Consider the following 21649-nt stretch of genomic DNA (forward strand, 5'->3'; position numbering starts at 1 on the left):
TAAGATATTGGACTGCCATTTCCTTCTCCAGATACTACTTTTTTTCTCATACACAGCAATGAGGGTTGAGGACTAAATTTGGAATATAAGCATTTGAGGGTTGGGGAAATGGAAGAGATCCCATTTTTAAGAAATGTCTTTGTCTGACCCAGCCGAGGAGAACCTTAGTTCTGCCTCAAGTTAGTACCTGGAAAAGCCCCCACAATCCTGTCATACTGAACCAGGGATTTTTTTTAGCCAAATTTTTCCTTTCTGAAGAGTGCTGTGTGGAAAACTCAGAGTGGTGGTGATGATAATTGTGAGTCTAGGTTTATATACTTCCCCGATTTGTAGATTTCTTTATTTGAAGTTCAAGTTTCCTGTTTTACTTGATGTAAAAAAATCAAGCTTGTAATTCATGCATATAGATCTAATGTATGTCTGTATATGTAAAGCTATATATATATATATAGAGAGAGAGAGAGAATACATTATATATACATAAAATTACATACAAACTCACATGTATGTATATGTGCACACAATTTTAAAATCTCATTTACTCTTGCATGACCCTAGATGTAATGTGGCACAATGGAAAGCTCATTGGCTCTGAGGCAGGAGGACTTGGATTCTAATTATCCCTTGGCCTTGAGCATGTTTTCTTAACCTCGCCTGACCCCCAGTTTCTTCATCTATAAATTAAGAAGTTGAACTAGGTAGCTTCTGAGGTCTCTTTGAGTTCTAGATTTGTGGTCTTGGGGGCAAATTGCATTTTTTCAACAAAGGGACCAATTAAATATCCTACTGAAACTCTGAACTCAGAAACCTTTCATAGAGAGTAAATAATGCCCCTGAGAAAAACTGATTGATTGTACTCCTATATAATGAATCAACATTTTTAATATTCTTAGTGTTTTATCTCTTCTGTTTAGTATTATTTCTTTGAACCTGAACAAAAATAAATTATAATGGTGTATATCCCAGCTCAGTTTTATTACATCGAAACCCTCGAGTTACTTTATTTGAAAAATGATTTTTTTAAAAGTGGAAAAAATTACAAATGAAAGTCACCCATAAAAACTTTTTACTTCTGCCTGACAAGATGCATTTACATTAGCTTTTCTTTGTAATACTAGCCTTAGTACAGTACATACCTGAAGTATTTTCAAATATGATTTTTATATAAGAAACAAGTAAGATATGGGTTACTAGTTAGCTCACATTTATTTAGCATAGAGGTTATCAAATTATTTGATCTCAGGATTCCAGTTTCTGAAGGTTCCTACCCAAGAGCTTTTTTTAATATGGGCTTTTTTTTAATGTGGTTTTTTTGTTTGTTGGTTCATTTGTTTATACAGGTTATCTATTAACCATCCTGTAAAATAAAATAGTACCTTTATATTAGTATTTTTGACCTTGGAGACCATCTAAAAGAGTGAAGACTCTACGGATCCCTAAACTATACTCAACTCCTGACTTAAATATAATATAAATATAATGTAAAACTAAAATAATGGCAAAATTCCTGAATTATAGACCTGAACATAAAAGGGTTATCATAATTAAAATTTGAAGCTAATTTGAATGTTTATAGTACTCAAAATAGCTTAGTTGTTGATGGTTATTTGAACAATACTGCTGTTTCTATATCCAATGTTCTGTAATGTTTAAAAAGATTCCGAGACCTAATAATTTAACAGTTTTGTTAATGCCAGCATTTTAATAAAAGGATGGTCATTGGCTATCTCTCAACAGCTCATGGCAATGGACTCTCCCTTCAAAGGATAGTGTTCTGAGGGTGGCAATTAAGTCTGATTGGTTTATAATTGATGATAAAATGAATATTATACTGATGAGAATTGACATCTGTCTAACAAAAGGGAGAACTGACACTTCCCAGACCTGTCTGGGCAAACACAACGAATAGGAATGCATCCATTAGCCCAAATTTGGTGTAGGTTAAAGATTTCCCATACTGGTTTGTTTCTGGTGGAAAAGGGGAAAACCTTGGTCCTAATACAATTGGTTATTAATTGGCTATTGTTTTATAAATATCAGAAATAATTTCTCATAGTTCTCTTGGTTCTGCTCATTTCACTTTTTTAACATTGTTTCATGCAAGTCTTGTTATTTCTAAAATCTAGCTCTTCGTAATATTCTTACAACATAATAGTATATAATCACATAGCATATAATCACAATCATATTATATTTTAGTACAAAATGAGCTATTATATTTCAGAATATTTAGGTTATTTTCCTTTTTCCCTGAACATAATGAGAAAAGTATCTTTATTTGTTTTTGTTTTTTAACTCTATGGCAAAATTCTAGCTTGTTCTCCAAATTGGCTTAATTGGTTCAGTTTCCCCAACAGCATATTAGGGTACCATTTTTCCATATCTCTTCCAAGATTTGTCATTTTTCCTTCCTATCATTTTAGCCAATCTCTATGAGATGATATCTCAAAGTTTTAATTTATATTCATCTAATCAATAATTTAGAGCATTTCTTTTATACCTTTGATTTCTTCATCCCAAAACTGCCTGTTCATATCCTGACCAATCAATCAATTAGGGAACAATATGATTTAAAATTTGAAGAAAAATCAAAAGAATATCAGATCTAGTACTAGACTTCTGTGTAAATCCCATTTCTGCCGACTTAGCATTGCTTCTTGTGTAAAATGATAGTGGCATCTAATAGTCTTTAAGTCTCCTGAATTCTGAATATACATTCCTACTTATGTGACCCCAAAAGTCCCTTGATTGGTAAGCTTGAGAAAGAAGAGAAATTGGGATCTTAGAAATTAGACCATGCCATTTGAGAAATGATCTATCCTAGTAGCTTGGAGATGTTAAACTTAAAGAAGACAGGTTAGTTATTTTAAAGTATTTCATGTGTATAAAGAGGAAAATGGAGTCTTGACTTAAGGAAGAACTTCCCAAGAATTAGAGCTGCCCCAATGTGGAATGGGCTCTCTCAAGAAGGAGTAGATTCCCTCTCACTGGGAGTCTTCAAGCAAAGATTAAGATGACCACTTCATGAATATGTTGTGAAATAATCTTGTTAAGGTAAGAATTATAATGGCTCTAATGATTAGGTGACTCTAGGTAGCCCTTTCCCTGCAGAGATTCTATGAGTCTATGAATCTCTTTGGACCTCAAGTTTCTTCAAAACAAAATAAAATTCACAACATATTCATGAAGTGGTCATTTTAATTTTTGCTTGAAGACTCCCAGTGAGGGGGAATCTACTCCTTAGATGGCTGGTATATAGTCATATGAACATCTCAAATAACATAAAGGTCTGCTGGGAAATTTCAGCATAGAGATAAATTCATAGCTCTTTGAATGATTATTTTTTGACTCAATCTTATATCGCCTTAATTTCCAGTTCTTTGCCAGTACAAAGTGAGCTGCTATAAATATTTTAGAATATACAGCTTATAGAATTCATCAGTGGAAAGAACTTTTGACACACTCAGATCAGCACCTTCTTTGCAACCCGATTGCTTCAGGAACAGAAAGGTTAAATTAATTGCATTTATATTTTCCTGGCACTGTGCACCAGGGGTTTATAAGGGCAAAAAAAGTCCCTACCTCAAAGAGTTTTCTTATGGGAGAGTGACATATAAATAACTTTACACATGGAAGGTAATCTGAAAGGGGAAGGCATTAGCAGCTGGGAAGACCAAGAGTGGTGTTTTGCAGAAGGCGAGAATTGAACTGACTCTTTTTTTTTTAAATAACTTTTTATTGACAGAACCCATGCCAGGGTAATTTTTTACAACATTATCCCTTGCACTCAGTTCTGTTCCGATTTTTCCCCTCTCTCCGTCCGCCCTCTCCCCCAGATGGCAAGCAGTTCTTTACATGTTAAATAGTGAACTGACTGTTAAAGGAAACTGGGGAATCTAAGAAGGAAAGGTGAAAGCTTGAAGATTTGAGTGTTCTATGTGATGAAACTGGTCAATGAAGGTGGATCATAAGGGCCCTGGAAGGGAATCCAGTCCCAACAAGCCTGGAAAAGGGAACAAGGGGCAAGAAGCTAACTGGAATTCCCAATATTCCTCGTTCCCAGGAAAACTTTCTATCTGCTTGGCTGCTCGATCATGTTCACTGCTTACCTATTCCACTGGCTTTATCAATCTAAATATTTATAGCAGATTTGAAAAGACTTTGGAACATATTGTAACATGCATATATACACATGCAAATACACATGAGATATAGAACATCCAAAAGTCTTTTAAACTTAAAATAGCTTGAAATTGTACTAAGATTTGGGACTCGATTCCTCTGCCCCATTAATTCAACTCCTATTTGCAATGTATATATGTTTTATGTATATATATATTTTTAAGAAAATGCTCTCTCCCATTAAAATAAAAGCTCAAGGGTATAGGACCATGGTTTTCCCTTTCTCAGTATCCTGATACTGAGGATCTAGTACATTTTTTGGGAACATAGTAACATTTTTTAACTTAATATCATTTCACATGTTCTGTCAATCTTCATTCATATATATATGTGTGTGTGTATTACATGTATTTTGTTATTGTTCAGTCATTTTAATCATGTCCAAGTCTTAAAGACCCAGTTTATGTATACATACCCATGTACATGTTGGTAAAATTATTTCCTGGTAGGAATTGGTGAGTTTTATAGAGTTTATAGATTTATAGAGTTTTTATAAATTCTTGTTAGAAAATTCACATTTTGTTATTTGTGCTTTTATATTGCAGTTATGGAGAAAAATCATACTTCTTTTGCCATGAAAGTGAACTCTTCTGACAAGCAAGAGTCAGTATGTGTGTTTGGAACAGGAGACTTTGGAAGATCACTAGGCCTTAAGATGTTCCAATGTGGCTACTCTGTGGTCTTTGGAAGCCGAAATCCTGAGCTGTCCAGTTTGCACCACAAAGAAATTGAAGTCTTGAGCCATGCAGAAGCTGCCCAGAGGTCTGATATTATAATTATAGCAATCCATAGGGATCATTACAAATTTCTTGGAAAGTTAACTGAGGAACTCCAAGGAAAAATATTGGTAGACATCAGCAACAACCTTAAAATTAATCAGTATCCTGAATCCAATGCAGAATATCTTGCTGAATTGGTTCCAGGAGCCAAAGTCGTGAAAGCATTTAATACAATCTCAGCCTGGGCTCTCCAATCAGGCCACCTGGATGGAAGCAGGCAGGTAAGATTAAATGATGAATCTGCTACCATATATAGAGTGGCATTTTTTAAATAAAATAACTATAATTTAAACTCATCAACTTGGCATCTATAGTATGTAACTGGGTCCCAGAAGGAAATAAAAAAAAAGCTTCTGAATGGGCAAAATAGCAACCACAGAATTCATAAACATTAAAGCTTGTGCATTTTTCTCTTAGGAGAACCCCTTAACATGTCTTGTGCTACCCATTTAAACTTCAAACTCACGAAGTTTGCTTAATGGCTCTTTCATTTCCCACAGCACATTAAAAGGAGTAAATTTTAAGGGACAAAAAAGACTGCTAGAGATAATGATGATGTAATTTTAAGTTTTGCAAAGTTCATGATAAATATCATCTCATCTGATGCTTAGCACCTTGTGCTATCATTATCCTCATTTTACAGATAATTTACACAATAATGACTTGTCCAGGATCACAAAGTTAAAGATTTGCTTGAGGCTAGATTTGCTTTGTTCAAGCAGAGAGACTGACAGCCTGATATTGAGGAAAGAGACAGAAAGGTTATAAAAACTAGATGCCCTCATAAAACCAAAAATTTTGAGCTAGAAAGGATCTTGGGAGATTTTTCAAGTGAGCAAACTGAGGTCTGGGAGAAGTATTTGTCCGAGGTCATAAAGATAATAAGTAGTATAAATGGTATTTGAACATAGCTGGGTCTTCTAGCTCCAAGAGTTTAAATCCAACCTCAAGACACTTCCTAGAAGTGTCGTCCTGGGTCAATTATTTAATGTCTTTGCCCCAGTTATAAAAGGGAGATTATAATAAATAGTATCTCTCTTCCAGTGTTTCTGTGAAGATCCAATTGAGACAAACACTTAGTATAGTGACCAGCATATAGTAGGCACCTAATATTTATTTCCGTCCTTCCAAATCCAGGACTTCTCCACTGTAGCTCACTGCTTATAAATATAGCAATCAAAAAAACAATTTCACAGAGACAGGTAGGTCTACTCCAGCAGTTCTAGAGGCATTACAGTATAGATCAATTCAGGTGATTCCAACAAGGATTAAGTACAAACTAAGAGCCCCAGGCCAAATCCATATAGTTTGGGGTTTTGTCTGGCCCAAGAGCTAAACCTTGCTTCTAATCTAGAAGCTAGAGGTTTTTTTTTTTGTTTTGTTTTGTTTTGTTTACATTTACATGTAAAAACAGTTTTTACTTTGTAGTCAAGAAAAGGTTAAACAATGTGTCATTTAAGAAGATAAGGGAAAATATAAGTCATTTCAGAAAGGTTTCAGAAAGTAGTTTAAAACATTTGAGTTCTTTAAAGAAATAAACCTCCAGCTATCCAAAACACTTGGCTCTCCAGAATGATTGTCTTTAAGTTATAATAACTTTTCAGGCTGCTTAGGAAATACATTATATCTAGTGAAAATTGACTAAGATGATACATCTTTAAATAGGATAGATTATATAGAGATACAAAGGATAACCGTCTCATTTGTACAAATAATCCCACTTCAAACTGGCCTTTCAGTGAAATGGGACCCCATGTTGTACAAGATAGTATCAGTTGTCATTATTATAAAAAGGCAGGAATAGAGATGGGGGGAACCACAGAACTTTGCAGGTGCATTACTTGGCTAACCATTTCATTCTTCCTTTCCTTATATATATATACACATACGTCCTTGTATTACTGTTTCAAAATATGTCAAAGGGATTTACATAAAATTAATTATTAATGTTATTCTAGTAACTTCTTGGGAAATTACCAAGGACTTTAAATTTTTAAAGAGTATGACTTTTATAACAGGATCTTAATATCTAGCTGAAAACATTCTGAACATCATTTCATTCAGGTATTTGTATGTGGTGATGACAAGGAATCTAAGCAGAGAGTGATGAACATCAGCCGTACTCTTGGTCTTACTCCACTGGATCACGGATGTCTTGTGACAGCCAGAGAGATTGAAAACTATCCTCTACAGCTCTTTCCAATGTGGAAGTTCCCTCTATACCTCTCTGGGGCCTTATTTATTTTCTATTTTATTTACTATGCTTTAAGATCAGTCATCCACCCCTACGTTACTCAAAACAAAGACACAACTTTTACCTTGGCCTTTTCTATCCTAAATCATGCCTTCGCGGGAATGGCTGTCACTCTTCTTGCCCTGGTTTATCTCCCTGGCCTCATTGCTGCCATTCTGCAGTTGTACCAAGGCACCAAATATCGTCGTTTCCCAAACTGGCTTGACCACTGGATGCTTTGCAGAAAACAACTTGGACTTGCGGCACTGGCTTTTGCCTTTCTCCATGTGCTGTACTCACTTGGGCTACCCAACCGCTATAGTGCAAAATGGAAATTGGCCAACAGAGTGATTAAACAGGTAATATGTCATTTATTTAAAAAACTTGGGTCATGTTTCACTCGCCTTTCCTTCCCCTGCCGGAATGACAACCACTTGAGCATTCCACTGAGTGACTTGTGGGGTGAGGGAACATATTAAATCCTACAATAATCTCTACTTACAAATGCTTGGGTATGAATTGATTGAGAGCATAACATTTGTAAATTCTGTTGTAGCAAATAAGAGAGTAATTTAAAAGTAACTCGAAAGTAATTTAAAAATTGGATTCAGTGACATTGGGTTTAAATCTTTAAGTTACTATCTAGGTGACCTCCAGCAAGTCACTTAACTAGTCTGGATCTCTGTAACATGAGGGGGACAGACTAGATCAATGATATCAAACTCAAATAGAAATGTGACTTGGACAACCTCAGATTAACATTATCTATGTTGTATTGTATTTCCCAATTATATATGAATTTTTTTCTGCAGGATTCTATAGTTGTGGCCCCTTTTGATCTTGGTTTACCTTTTTAACACCTTAGGTGTCCAAGCTCTAGAGCAGAGATCTTGCAAATTGTGAGGTTATCTTGGTGATCCCCATTGAAAAAGTGCTTTGATCTGTGGAAAAATAAGTCCCCTTAAAAAGAAGCAACACAGAGCAAATATCAAATTCTTCTCCAGAGGATCAAATTTCAGAGAGGACGAACTACCAAGCTGAGCAGAGGCACTGAATAAGTGCAGAGAGGGACAGAATAAGTCAGTAAGTACTTATTAGGCACCTATTGTGTCCCAGGTACCATCCTAAGTACAGGGGCTATAAAGAAAGGCAAAAAAGTCTATCAAGAAGCTTGCACCTATGAGATAAGGTCTTTTGCAGAGGAAAATCTGCTTGATTCTGTGACTTTCTCTCAATAAAAACATTTAAACCATTTTCATATTATCTGTGGAAGCTACTTTTGATATTATGCTTTCTCTATCAATACCCAATAATGTTTTTAATGAGGTAGAAAGGCTTTGTAATTACCTTAAATTATCCATGATCAAAAGCAAAAACAACTATATTCTCACTTTTTATTAGGTAAAATCCAACAAGACTGATCCTTTTCTCGCATCTGATGTCTGGCGCTATGATGGTGGCTTAACCCTGGGCATACTGGGATTTTTTTTATTTGTCTTATTGGGAATCACTTCCTTGCCATCAGTCAGCAACATGGTGAACTGGAGAGAATTTCGATTTATCCAGGTAAGAACTTCCAGATATATCTTCCCCCGCCTTTTTAAAAAATTCTTTTAGAAGAATTTGTTGATCATTCTACCATTTTTGTTGATAATTATGAACAAATAGCCTTGTTATTGCTCATTTAAAAGTAAATGGTATTTCACATGTATCCTGTGTTTCTTCCTTGCAGTCCAAACTTGGTTACCTGACACTGATCTTATGTACAGTACACACACTTGTGTTTGGTGCAAATAAATTCCTCAAACCTCCACCACTCGTATGGTATCTTCCTCCAACCTATGTGATAAGCCTCATCGCTCCCTCTGTGGTGCTGCTCCTGAAGTTCATCCTGATAATGCCATGTTTTAATCGGCCCCTTACACGGATCCGGCAAGGCTGGGAAAGAAACTCCCTCTCTAAGAAGATCCAGTTAGGAAATAGCAATACTGAGGTGTGATGGAGCTAATGTCATCTCCCAGCAATGGACTTGAATGATTATACTATAATCTTTATAGTAGAGTATGTACTTCTTCCCTAAGTCTTCCTCTTCCTCTTCCTCTTCCTCTCAATATGGGAGGACTTCATGTTTGACTTTCTTGATGGGATTTGCAAGAAGTTTGCACTCTATTCTCTGTCTCTTCTTTCATGCTCTTGCTCACTCTTCCTTGTCTTGCTCTCTCTCCAGTTGTGACAAGAGCCAACCTACTTACCTCAAAGATTCCACAATTTCACTGGACAATAAAAGGGGCATCCTTTTATTGGGCTATTTAGTGACCTCTACTCTTTCATAAATTTCTACAGGAAAAAAAAACTGTTTCTCTAATCTTATATAGCACACTCACTAAATCCCTGCAAACTTGATAAAATCTGCCAAAACTTGTTTTCCACTGAGAAATGCAAATAATGAAACATATTCAAGACCTAATCTTACATGCATCACATTGGACTCATTACTTCTGTATGCTTCATTTTTTGTATGTGTCCAAATATCATTCAGGGCTGACTACATGTAATATTATCTACCATGATGCTAGTTCATCTTTTTTGTAAACGATGAAATATAAGAATTAAAACACTCGTGAGCCTAACAACTGGTGACTGATTGAAGGAATAGTAGGTATTGTAGTAGGCCTACAAAAGAAAAGACAGGTGGGAGATGAGCCTTCCAAGTTTTTGAAGAGCTAGCATGTAGAAAATAGATATGTTCTTGTCTTCCAAATGCAGAGAGTAAAAAAGTAGGAGGAAGAGAGGGATATAACAGTTTAAAAAAAAAGTTAACCATCTTTAGGGAGGCAAAGGGAAGTACATTATTGAGTACATTTGTGATTTTTGCTAAAGGGGCTTAATACTAAAAATAATAGTAAAAGTTTGAGCCAACATATTTCTGGAACAATGGGTAGAATGTGCAAAGGGGCAAACTGATTGTTGTCAAGAGGTTTCTTAAAGTGAGTTATTACTCCAATGAAGTCATCTTGTAAAAGCTGGATAACTGCTTGTTAAGAAGGCTGTGCTGGATTTCCCTATATCTACTATGCACACAGCACATAATAGCAACATAAATGTTGATTGCCTATTGATTGACTATGGAGGGAATTTTTTTCAAGTTTGATTTGGATTAGATAGCCACCAAGCTCCTTTCCCACTCAAGTGTTGATATTCTGTAAATCCTGGATGACTAAGGATTATGGAAGATTCCAAAGCAGTTGGATATAGTAATGGTCAGTAAGAACACACTGGAAGAAGAAACAGAAAAAAGATGAAAAAGAAACAAAAGAGTATCATGATAAATTTGTATCTTACAAATTCAAATACTTACATCTTTTGTATCTTATTTAATATGGTTTACAATGGCAAATAAAAATTTTAAAAGAACATTAGACTTTGACTCCTTAGTTCCTTCATCTGTAAAGTGAGAATTCTGCCCAGTCCACTTACCAGAGCTGAATTTGAGGCTCAAATGAGAGCATATGTGAGAAAGTTTCTTAAACCTTTTCTAATAACACAAACCACCCTTTCTGGAATCCTTGATGGATTACAAGCAGTGGTACTAACTGGAACAGAAACTCTGAAATGGTACTCTGTTGCTCAGTGCTTGTTGATTTAGAAAACCACAAACTAACATTACTTTTTTCTTTTGTTAAATATTGGCTGGGCTGCAGGCTGTGCCATTTTGACACTAAGGGGACAACCATTATGGCTCCCAGATCACATCACACACCCATTGTATAGTGTGCAGGTGATAGTAACAGCCTATGCTGGTTCAGTCAAAGTGGTGATCATTATCCCACTTAGCTCAGGAAATATACAAAAGGATGATGACTCCCAAGTTGCTGATCCCTGATCTGTTACATTGTATCAGAAATAATTGGTTATTCTAATAAATTAAAACCATCTGGGTTAGCAAATACCTCCTTCAAAATATAAATTATAGTGAGTGGGTGGAATCTATCAAACAGTTCTATCTCGGCATTAACTTTTAAAGCAAATTGATGCCTTATTTTCCATGGAATTCCGAATTTTAAGAGAAAGGAAAAGTTCTTTGGGAGTTGTGTGGTGGAAGATAGCCTGGGAGTGTCACCTCGGGGTTCCTGCTCAAGCTCCCAAGTCCCAAGCTCAAGCTTGGGAGTCTTGAGGATAATAATCGTGCTTGGCAAATAAGTTGTTGCCTGAGTATATTCTATAACATTTGGGCATTAACCAATAGCACAAGTCCAGTAGCTAAATTGGTTTCTGTTAAATCTGATTCCATAGAAACTTTATCATTTTACTCCTTTCACACACCACTCTTGTCTGATCGGCTCTATCCTATTTCCAAGGAAGTTCCGTCAACAGGGAAGAGGAAGAAGGTTGAGGACTCAAAAAGTGTTTACTTTTCTTTGTCCTGATTGCCACTGAAAGCCCTTCTGTGCTTCCCTGATGCCTCCCCAAGGTACACTCCCAGTTACCACCCAGTTGGTTTAACACTTCAAAACAGTGGGAAAACTCTCATTGTCAGACTGTCAGCTCCAGAAGTGATTTGTGACAGAATACATAGAATGCAAAGGGAAAATCACAAGGTAGTCAATTGTAATTAACATTTCTTGCCTCTCTGGAAGAGGATAAAGTTCAGATCTAATCGACCTAGCTTTCTAAATTAATTGTACATTATATCCTGCTGGATCGCAGAGTCCCTTTTCTGGATTCTGCTGGCCAGAACCTCCCTCCCCCCTCCCCCCCAAAATAAAAAAATTCTTTGTTCCTCACCACAACACTCCATTTCCTGTCTTACTTGAAAATGGACATGCTTTAGGTCCCGGAGATACTCACTCCTCACCTCTATCCCATGGTTTTCTTTTAAGATTCAGTTCAAGCAAGACCTTCTACAGGAAACCTCTCCTGAGTTCCCCCAAATGCTAACACATTGATCTTCCCCCTCCAGTATTACTTCCACTATTTCTCAATTTTCTCAGGTGCTCCTTTTGTGGAAACAGCTTTCAAATTTCTTATATTGTTAGGGATTAGGGCTCTCTAAATTTTCTCTCCATACCCAGCTTACATTTAACTACCTTGGGTTTTATAGGAAAACATTGTTCAGAAAACCTGATTTATTAATATTTGAACCTAGATTGATGGGGCTAGAAATTGGCAGACTTCAGAGACTCTTCCAGGGAAGACTAAAGGGAAAGGTCTTATCTCACCCAGGTCTTGGGTCCACCCAATGCCTGTGCTTTTGGATTCTTCACATACTTTAATGATGCATCTCTATGGATGCCCACTATACAAAACCAAATCTTAAGTGCTAGAGGGATTATAATTTTAAAAATTCTTCTCTGAAACCTAGTCTAGAAATCTCTGAGATTGGGGAAGAAACCTTCATCCCACCTTCCTATTCTACCAAACTCCTTGAGCAGGGATTCCTTTATTTTTGTCTGTATAACTTGGAGCCTTTTGGCCTGATACATAGTAGGTCAATACTACTACAGTACTGTAACAGTATTGATTTCTTTTTTTTTTTTCTCCCTGTGGCAATTGGGATTAAGTAACTTGTCCAGGGTCACAGCCAGTAAGTGTTAAGTTTCTTAAGACCAAATTTGAGCTCGGGTCCTCTTGACTTCAGGTGCTCTATCCCCTGTATCACTAGATGCTCCTAACAGTATTTCTTCTCATTGTAGTAGTATTGGTAATTGGGTACCTCCATAACACTCTGCACATTTTTTTTTTTACTTTTTATTTATTTACTTTTTTATTTTATAATAACTTTTTATTGACAGAACCCATGCCAGGGTAATTTTTTTAACAACATTATCCCTTACACTCGCTTCTGTTCTGATTTTTCCCCTCCCTCCCTCCACCCCCTTCCCTAAGATGGCAAGCAGTCCTATATATGTTAAATATGCTCAGCACAATTGTTAATAGTAATTTGAAACTGTTTACTCTAGAAAGGAAGAACTCTTTATTATTGGGGTACTTAATCTGGGATTCACAGATAACCTTCAAGTAGCCCATAAATAGGTTCAGGGCGTCCAAAACTTGGATGGGAAAAATATTTTGATCAGTATATAGAATTGGTTTCTTATTCAATCTTATATATTTTATGCATTTAATAATTTTTTCTTAAAAAAGGATTTATAGAAAGGGTCCATAAAACAGACACACAAATGCCCTTTTTATAGGGAGAAGCTGGCAGACACCAGGGAGAGCTATCCCATGGAAAGGACATTGGATTGGGAGTCAGAGAATTGAAGGTTTCTACTCCCTATCTATGTGACTTAGAGGCAGTTCAGGTTACTTTTCTAGATATTAGTTTAAAAACTCACTAAATGTCCTGTAAGTTTTCTTCCATGACTTACCAGACATCATACAGACTACCAAGTAATACAGTGATCTTTTCCCTCCAGGATTACTTCCACTATTTCTCAATTTTCTCAGGTGCTTCTTTTGTGGAAACAGCTTTCAAATCCCTATCATACTGCTAAGGGTAAGGGCTCTCTAAATGAAATTTCTTGGAACACACTCAAGTTGAATTTATCTAAACCCTTGAACCTAGTTATAGTTTTAGCCATACCACTTCTTGTATGTTGTAAATTCTAGCACAAATTAGGCTGAGGGGCTTCCATTAGTTACAGACAGAAAAACAAAGTCATTTATTAAGCATCTCAGAGACTTTAGATTCAAATCCCAGTTCTCCCACTTTCTATACAATCAAAGGCAAGTCAATTCAGCGCTATGGACATCTGCTTTCTCATCTTAAGAATAAAGAGTTGGACTGGATGAGTTTGAAGGTCAAACTTAAGGATCTAATTACATTATTTATATCAAGTAGAACTTGTTTTTTGAATGTGAGTTGTTTAAAGTGAAGGTGAAGAAGACTTTTATTTTTATTTTTATCTTTGTGAGTTCAGATCCAGCCTTAGACACCTACTGAATCTATGACCTTGCGCAAGTCACTTAACCCTGTTTGCCTCAAAAAAAGGAAGAAAAAAAGCAAAGAAGGAATGAAGGAACAAAGAGAAAGAGAAAAGAAAGAAAAAGAAAGATAGAAGAAAAAGAAAGGAAGAAGGAAGGAAGGAGAAAAGATACAAGGGGAAAAGGAAAGGAGAGAGAAGGAAGGAAGGAAGGGAGAGAGGAAGGAAAAGAGGAAGGGAGAGAGGAAGGGAGAAAGAAAGGAAAGAATCAGTTCTGATCATTCCAGTGGCAACACAAAGGGAAGAGCAAAAGCAGAAAGATTTTTGAGCAGGCTATTCCAATAGTTCAGGCTATAGAGGCAGCAGAACTAAGCGCTTCAGAAGAAAGTTTGAAGACTAATTATCTGTATCAAAAAATAAGACCAAAACTAAGGGACTGGGACAGGGATCATTTCTTTTATTAATTTCTGCTGGAAAGAAGTATAGAAAGTTGTTATCTGTACGTACTTATGAAAAAAAAAGTTTTGAAGAGTAATCATTTTTATAATACTATGATTTTGTTTATTTTTTAAAAATCAAGTCTCTTCCCAAAATAATTTCTTCCCACTTAACCCTCCCTTTAAAAGGAAAAACAACATAAGTAAAACCAAGGGACACACTGCTCACAATGCTCACACTGGCTTGAAGCCTGGCCATGCTCCCTATCTGCCCTTTCCTTCCAGCTCTCCCATACTTTGTCTTCCCCCTTTAGAGTACAAGTTCCTTAAGGACAGGTGCTAGTACCTTGCTTGTTTTTTTAAATTTGTATCCATAGCACTTGACACTTAGCAAATATTCTATTTACTTATTTAAGTAAACACTTAATAAATGTTCCATCTACCTAGTTTTCTTTCTGTCTGCCTGATAGACATTTATGTTAGAACAGTACCTTAGAAGTTCTCTAGACCAGAAATCTCAGTGGAAGAAGAGCCAAGGTAAGTTAAGTGATTTGCCCAACATCATCCAGGTAGCACACATTTAAAGAAAAATTTGAACCCAAGTCCTTTGTCAAAGGAGCCAGAATTTTTCTAGAATGAATTATTTATAATTTTGGGTTGTTTTCATACAAAGTACATTTACCCTCCCTTAATCTTTTTTTTTCTTTCCTTTTGACATTTTCTAATTTTTGTTTTGTTTTGTTTTTTTAAAAGTACGTTAATGAAAACTACATCTTTTAGAGGATATAGCTCTGGAATGGTCCTTAGTGATCATTTTATAAATGTGAAAACTGAAGCCCAGAGAGGTAAAAGACTCACTTCCAAGTCAGACAGGGAGCGAGGATTCATGCAGAGCCTCTCTGACCCAAAATCCAAGACTTCCTACTATACCAAGTGGCCACTTCTACAAACCACCATTTTCACAGTATCATGAACCAGTCTTAGACTGGTTGGCAGACCTCAGAGACTCTTCCAGGGAAAATTATAGGGAAAGCTCTTATCTCACCCAGGTCTTGGGTCCATCCAATGCTTGTGTTTTGGGTTCTTTACTTACCTTAATTTGCATGTTATACTTGATAAAATGCATCTCAATGGACATAATAAACACCTCACCCAGTCACCTGTGCAAAATCGGGTTTTTTTTTTTTTTTACAGCAAACATAATCCACTTATTGGTTATATATTTTTTAGGAACAATGAGCTCATTAGCTCACAAAGTAGCTCATGCCATTTGAGGAAAATTCTAATTGATAAAAAAATTCTTCCTTAAATAAGTAAAGGAATGAATGAATAAAAATTAAAAATTCTTCCTTATATTAACTGGTAATCACCCGCCCATTTCAACTCTTCTACACATTTGCCCCCCAAATAGTGGAAAAGAACTTTAACATTCCTCTCTTCTTTTTGTCTCTACCAATTAATCAATAAGCATTTATTAAACTCCTATTGTGTATTAAGCATTGTGCTAGGTATGGGAACCTTAACTTTTCAAGTCATTAAAAAAATTTTTGATAGTATTTTGTTCTTTCCATTACATGAAAAGACAATTTTAAATATTCTTTTTTTTTTCCCTGAGGCAATTGGGACTAAGTGACTTACCTAGGTCAACAGCTAGAGTTAAGTGTCTGAGACCAGGGCTGGTACTTTATTCATTGCACTATCTTGCTTCCTCTACATTTTTTTTTTTTTAATTTTGAGTTCCAAATTTTCTCCTCCCTTCTACTCTCTTCACTCCCTAAGACAGTAAGCAATATGATAGACGTTGTGTAGTGCAATCTTATAAAAAAAAGTTCTATATTAGTCATCTTAGAAGAAACAGACCAAAAAGGGGGAAAAAATCTGCATTCAGATTCTGCATTCAGTTATTTCTCTGAATATGGACATCATCTTCTATCATGAGTTCTTCAGAAGTGTCTTAGATCATTGTCTTGTGAGAATAGTTTAGCTGATCACACAATGTGTTATAAGAAATGATAAGCAGACATTTCAGATATATAAATTAATGCAGAGTGAAGTGAACAGAACCAAGAGAACACTATACGCAGTAACAACAACATTGTACAAAGAATAACTATGAATGACTTGCTATTCTCAATAATACACTGATCTAAGACAATCCCAAAGGATTCATGATGAAAAATCTTACCTGCCCCCAGAGAAAGAACTAATGTCATTTGAATACAGACCAAAGCATTCTACCTTTCACTTTCTATTTTTGGTTCACTTTTTCTTTCACAAAATGATTAATATGAAAATGTTTTACAAGATGGTACATACATAATGTACATCTCAGGGAGGAAAAAAGGAGAAAGGAAGGTAAAGGTTCTGGAAAAAATTTTTTTTTAAATGTTAAAAATTATTTTTTACATGTAATGGAGGAAAAAGAAAGTGTTGTTTAAAAGAAAAAAAAAAAACTTCACAGGAAATGTGATATTGTTCTGGCCCAAACCTTCTTGTGTGTGTATATGTTTTTTTTTCCTTTACCCACTCTCATGTGTTAATTTTGTCAATTCATATAAACTCAATTATTATCTTCATGATAATGACTTCCAGATTGATGTAACTAGCCCTCATCCTTTCCTGAATTCCAGTCCACCAAAAACCACCTACTAAAAATTTCCATCTGACTTGGCTCTTCTCAGCAATGTGGTGATTCAAGACAATTCCAACAGACTTAGGATGGAAAATGCCATCTGCATCCAGAAAGAGAACTATTTTCACCTTTGGTCTGTTTGTTTTCTTTTTTTCCTCTGTTCCTCTCCCTCCCCCCTTTTGGTCTCATTTTTTGTGCAACTTATATATATGTTTAAAAGAATTCCACATATTTAATCTATGTTAGATTGCTTGCTATTTTGGGGAGGAGGAAGGGAGGGAGGAAAAAATTTGTAACAAAGTCTTATAGAAAAATGTTGAAAACTATATGTATATTTTGAAAACTAAAATTCTATTGAGGAAAAAATATCCATCTAGATGTCTAGTAAGCAACATCTAACTTGGCTATTTCTACCAAGAAGATCCCCATCCTTCCAGTCACTCACAGTTGCAACTTTGGTGTCATCCTCAACTTCTTGTTCTCCCTCACTCTACCTATCCAATTGCCCACCATATCTTGTGCTTTCTTTTTCAACTATAAATATTTTGCTCAGGCAATTGGGGTTAAGTGACTTGCTCAGAGTCACTCAACTAGGAAGTATTAAGTGTCTGAGGTCAGATTTGAACTCGGGTCCTCCTGACTTCAGGGCTGGTGCTCTATCCACTGGGCCACCTAGCTGCCCCCCATAATATCTGTTGATTGTCCCTTTGTTTCTCCCCTTACTCATTAGTTCAGGGTCCCATCATCACTTACCTTGTCTCTGGCAGTGAGTTCCTAAGTAGTCTTTTCTTCAAATCTCTTTCTACTTTAATCTACCCTCCAAAGAGCCAAATTGAGAAAGTCTTGGGCTAACTGTCATGCTTTCCTGTTCAAGAATCTCAAATGTATTCTTTTTTTTTTCTTATTAAAGCTTTTTATTTTCAAATGCTTTCTTATTAGCTATAAGATCAAATATTCCCTCCTCTGCTTGGCATTTAAGGTTTTTCACAAACTAGCCCCATCCTACTGTTTGACTTTCCCCTCTTCGTGAAGCACATGAAGTGGACAATCTTGTCCACTAATGATATTTGATTTCCCATCTCCATGCCTTTGCACTAACTGTCCTCCTGCACATGCATGAAGTGAATTCTTTCTTTACTTCTGCCCCTTAGAACCTCTCGATCTTTTCAAAACTCAGTTGAAGTATCACCTGTAGAATGGTCTCTTTCAGTTCCTTCCAAAGCTGCCCTGTACAGTATCTACTTTAGATGTGTTTTATATATAGCTCTGTGTGTGTGCATGTGTGTGTGTGTGTGTGTGTGAGAGAGAGAGAGAGAGAGAGATCTTGTCTGTTATAAACTCCTTGAGGGCAGGAATTATTTTAATCTGAATGCCTGGTGTGCCTGGAACACAGTAGGTCCTTAATACATGCTTGTTGATTTATTAATTGATTAATTGGATATGGTTATAATCACTACTTATTCCAATCCTTGTTAATTTATTCCTTTCTAAAATACTTCCTAATGATTTTTGTAACAGTTCCATCTCCATAGAATAAATACAATGCAGTTTTCCCCTCTAGCATCAGGCATTTTAGATATTTACATTTGCCTGCAGCTTTCTCTCATTCCATTTCCCCTGAATTTTTTTCATAGCAGGTAGGCAAATGTTCTTATCTTCACCTCCAGTCACCTGGAAAGTGGAACAAAATACAAGACTTGGGAAGATGAGCAGCATTCGGAGGCATAGATGGAAAAAAATTGGATCAGCTGATTGGAATAGTGCCCTTGGAGTGCTATTTGGGCACATCGTATTACAGTGACAAGCTTTAACCATCATGATTTTTTTTTTTTTTTTTGAGGCATCTGCTTCTGTTCTTTTTGGCATAATGCATGTGTTCCATCAATCAAAGAACTTTCGAATAAAACTACTGTGTTTTAAAAATCCGCTTAGGGTGAATGGAACACCCCTATTGCTCTTCATCTGTAGAGAAGCCTGTGTGAATGATGAAGATCAGACAATTGAAATATGGTTCACTATGGCCAGGTTTATTTTTCATGATGGAGTCTCAAGTTTGCTGGGCAAGTTCCCTGAATCAATCAACAAGCACTAATTAGATAACTACTATGTACTAGACATGGTAAATACAAAACAAGATAGAGAAGAGACAAAGGAGCCTCTGCTCTTGGGGAGCTGCTGATATTCCACCAGGGAGAAGATGCATTCATGTATGGATAGATGCAATACACAGTTGGATCTCTTTGAATGCAAACAATGAATCCCATGCAGTGGTCGCATTACTTGAATTTTTATGGCAGATTTCTATTATATATATTATATTTTACTTATAATTATAACTTCAAACTGCATGAATTTGAATAATTCCCCTACTCTACAGACTCCACTATTCACCCTAATCCAGAGTTGGCTATCTACAAAATAGACACAAGGGAGTCTGAGGGATGACATTATCAACTATAAGCAGGAAAGAACTTGTGGAGTGCCCATTTTTTGGAGGCAATCAGGCGGGTCACACAACTAATTAAGTGTCTGAGGCCAGACTTAAACTCAGATCCTCCTGACTCCAAGCTGGTGCCCTATCCACTATGATATTCAGCTGCCCCTTGAGGAGACTAGGGATTCTAAAAAATGAAGGTAAGGGAAAAAATATATCCTAAGAATGAGAACAACCAGGGCAAAAACAAAGAGTCTGGAAACAGGACCCTATATAGAAAGAATACTTTTATTTTTAAAAAAAAGTAATTGAACTGGGTTAAAGCCAGTAGTATACTGTGTAACAATATACTCTCCATAAAAAGTGTGCTAAACTTAATCTGAGTTATTATCATTTTCTCCATTATCTTGTTATTAATATTTCTACATTACTAGATGACCAGTGGAAAAAAAGTCCAGCCCTGATTTGTGGCCTACTGATTTCTGAGATATGAATGCTCCCGATAAATATTTAACAATCAGCTCTAGTAAGCCAGATCACTTTGGGGGGGATGTATAATAAAGGTGGAAAGGGAGAATAGGGCTAGATTGCAAAAAGCTTTAAATGCCAATTTGATTTCTACTTCAAAAACAGATTGATCTGGAGGGTACTCTGATTTGATAATTCACAAATGAGTGTATCCAAGCTGTTGGCTTGGAAAGATATTATGAGTATGATTGCATCATAAAAGGAATTTTTCACCTGGGGCAAAAACAGAAATAGGAGTATGGATTCTTTCATTTGACTGGGGGGAAGGACCATCTGTTCAGTCCTTCCACAGAGAAGTCACCTGCCCCAAAGTTTTGGGGTGCAGTGGTCCTGGAAGAGGGAAGAGTTTCTTAGGCTCCAGTGTGGGAAGCCCACAGTATGGAGGACAAGCCAGGAAAGAACAGAGATGAAGAATGAGGGCTGTGATTCCTGAAGGAAAGGAGTGTCCACCCCTCCCAAGATGCTGACACCCTGCAGCCTTTCCACTAGTTAACTTCTCTGTGTTCTACATAAGATCAATTTTTGGTTCAATGACATTTTCCCCGCTTAGACTAGGCAGTATGGGGCATTGGATTAGATAGATGGGCATTGGATTAGATAGATGATTTGACTCCAGGGAAATCACTGACTTATCTTCCTCTGATTTTCAGTTTCCTTATCTATAAATGAGTGATAATAATACCTTCCCTGCCTATCTTTGAAAGTGGCTGGGAGGCTCAAATGGGATAATAAATCTGAAAAGGCTTTGTAAATTATAAAGATAAAGGGTCACAAAATCCCAAGTTTTTATTTTTAAGAATAAAAAAGAATTCAATGAATTTGCAACTGATATCAAGAGGAAAAATCTTGAAAGAAAGGACACTCATCTAAAACTATTTTAGAAAATAAAGTGGTCAAAGGTGCACAGAATGACCTTTTGAAAGGATGAGGGCATTTAATGTCCAAAAGGACACTCAACCAGAAGATGGGAAATGATTGGCTACGTAAAGGTGATAAAAATCTGTTTATACTTAGGTAAAAAGCTACACAAGAGGCAGTATGGTAGAATGTACAGCAAGCTCACCTTGGAAATAATGAAGACATGGAGTCCATTCTCATCTGTGACACATTCTGGCTATGGAATCCTAGACGGGCCACTCATTCCATCAGTGCCCAAGGCAACTTACTCTTTCAGACCATAAATGGCAGGAACATGGCCAGTCACACTGTTAAAGGTAGTTTATTTCTCCAAATAAATATGCATATACATATATCCATATATATACACACATGTGTCATCACTGTGTATGTATATTTGGCCGCTGTCTCTCTTGCTCTGTGTTTCTGTTTCTGTCTGTCCCTCTCTTTCCCTGTCTCCCTGTGTCTATGTCTGTCTCTGTTTCTCTCTCTCTCCTCTCCTCTCCCCCACCACTATCCCTCTGTCTTTCTCTTCCTGTATCTGTGTATGTATGTTTCTCTCTCTCTTTCTGTGTGTGTGTGTGTGTGTGTTTGTGTCTGT

General features: G+C 36.4%; 1 protein-coding gene across 2 annotated transcripts; it reads left to right on the top strand.

The window, feature by feature from the left end:
* The first annotated feature begins 4538 nt into the window (after positions 1-4538).
* Positions 4539-10583, top strand: STEAP4 (STEAP4 metalloreductase). Of its 2 annotated transcripts, XM_052001508.1 has the most exons (4): positions 4539-5182; positions 7026-7553; positions 8596-8760; positions 8927-10583. In XM_052001508.1, exons 1-4 carry the CDS (start codon positions 4730-4732, stop codon positions 9191-9193), a joined length of 1413 nt encoding a protein of 470 aa, XP_051857468.1. In that variant the 5' UTR covers positions 4539-4729; the 3' UTR covers positions 9194-10583. The 2 variants fall into 2 exon arrangements, with proteins under 2 accessions (XP_051857468.1, XP_051857467.1); XM_052001507.1 differs by lacking the exon at positions 7026-7553.
* Positions 10584-21649: the final 11066 nt, after the last annotated feature.

The sequence above is a fragment of the Antechinus flavipes genome, chromosome 5 (genome assembly GCF_016432865.1).
Source record: "Antechinus flavipes isolate AdamAnt ecotype Samford, QLD, Australia chromosome 5, AdamAnt_v2, whole genome shotgun sequence".
Lineage (NCBI taxonomy): Eukaryota > Metazoa > Chordata > Mammalia > Dasyuromorphia > Dasyuridae > Antechinus > Antechinus flavipes.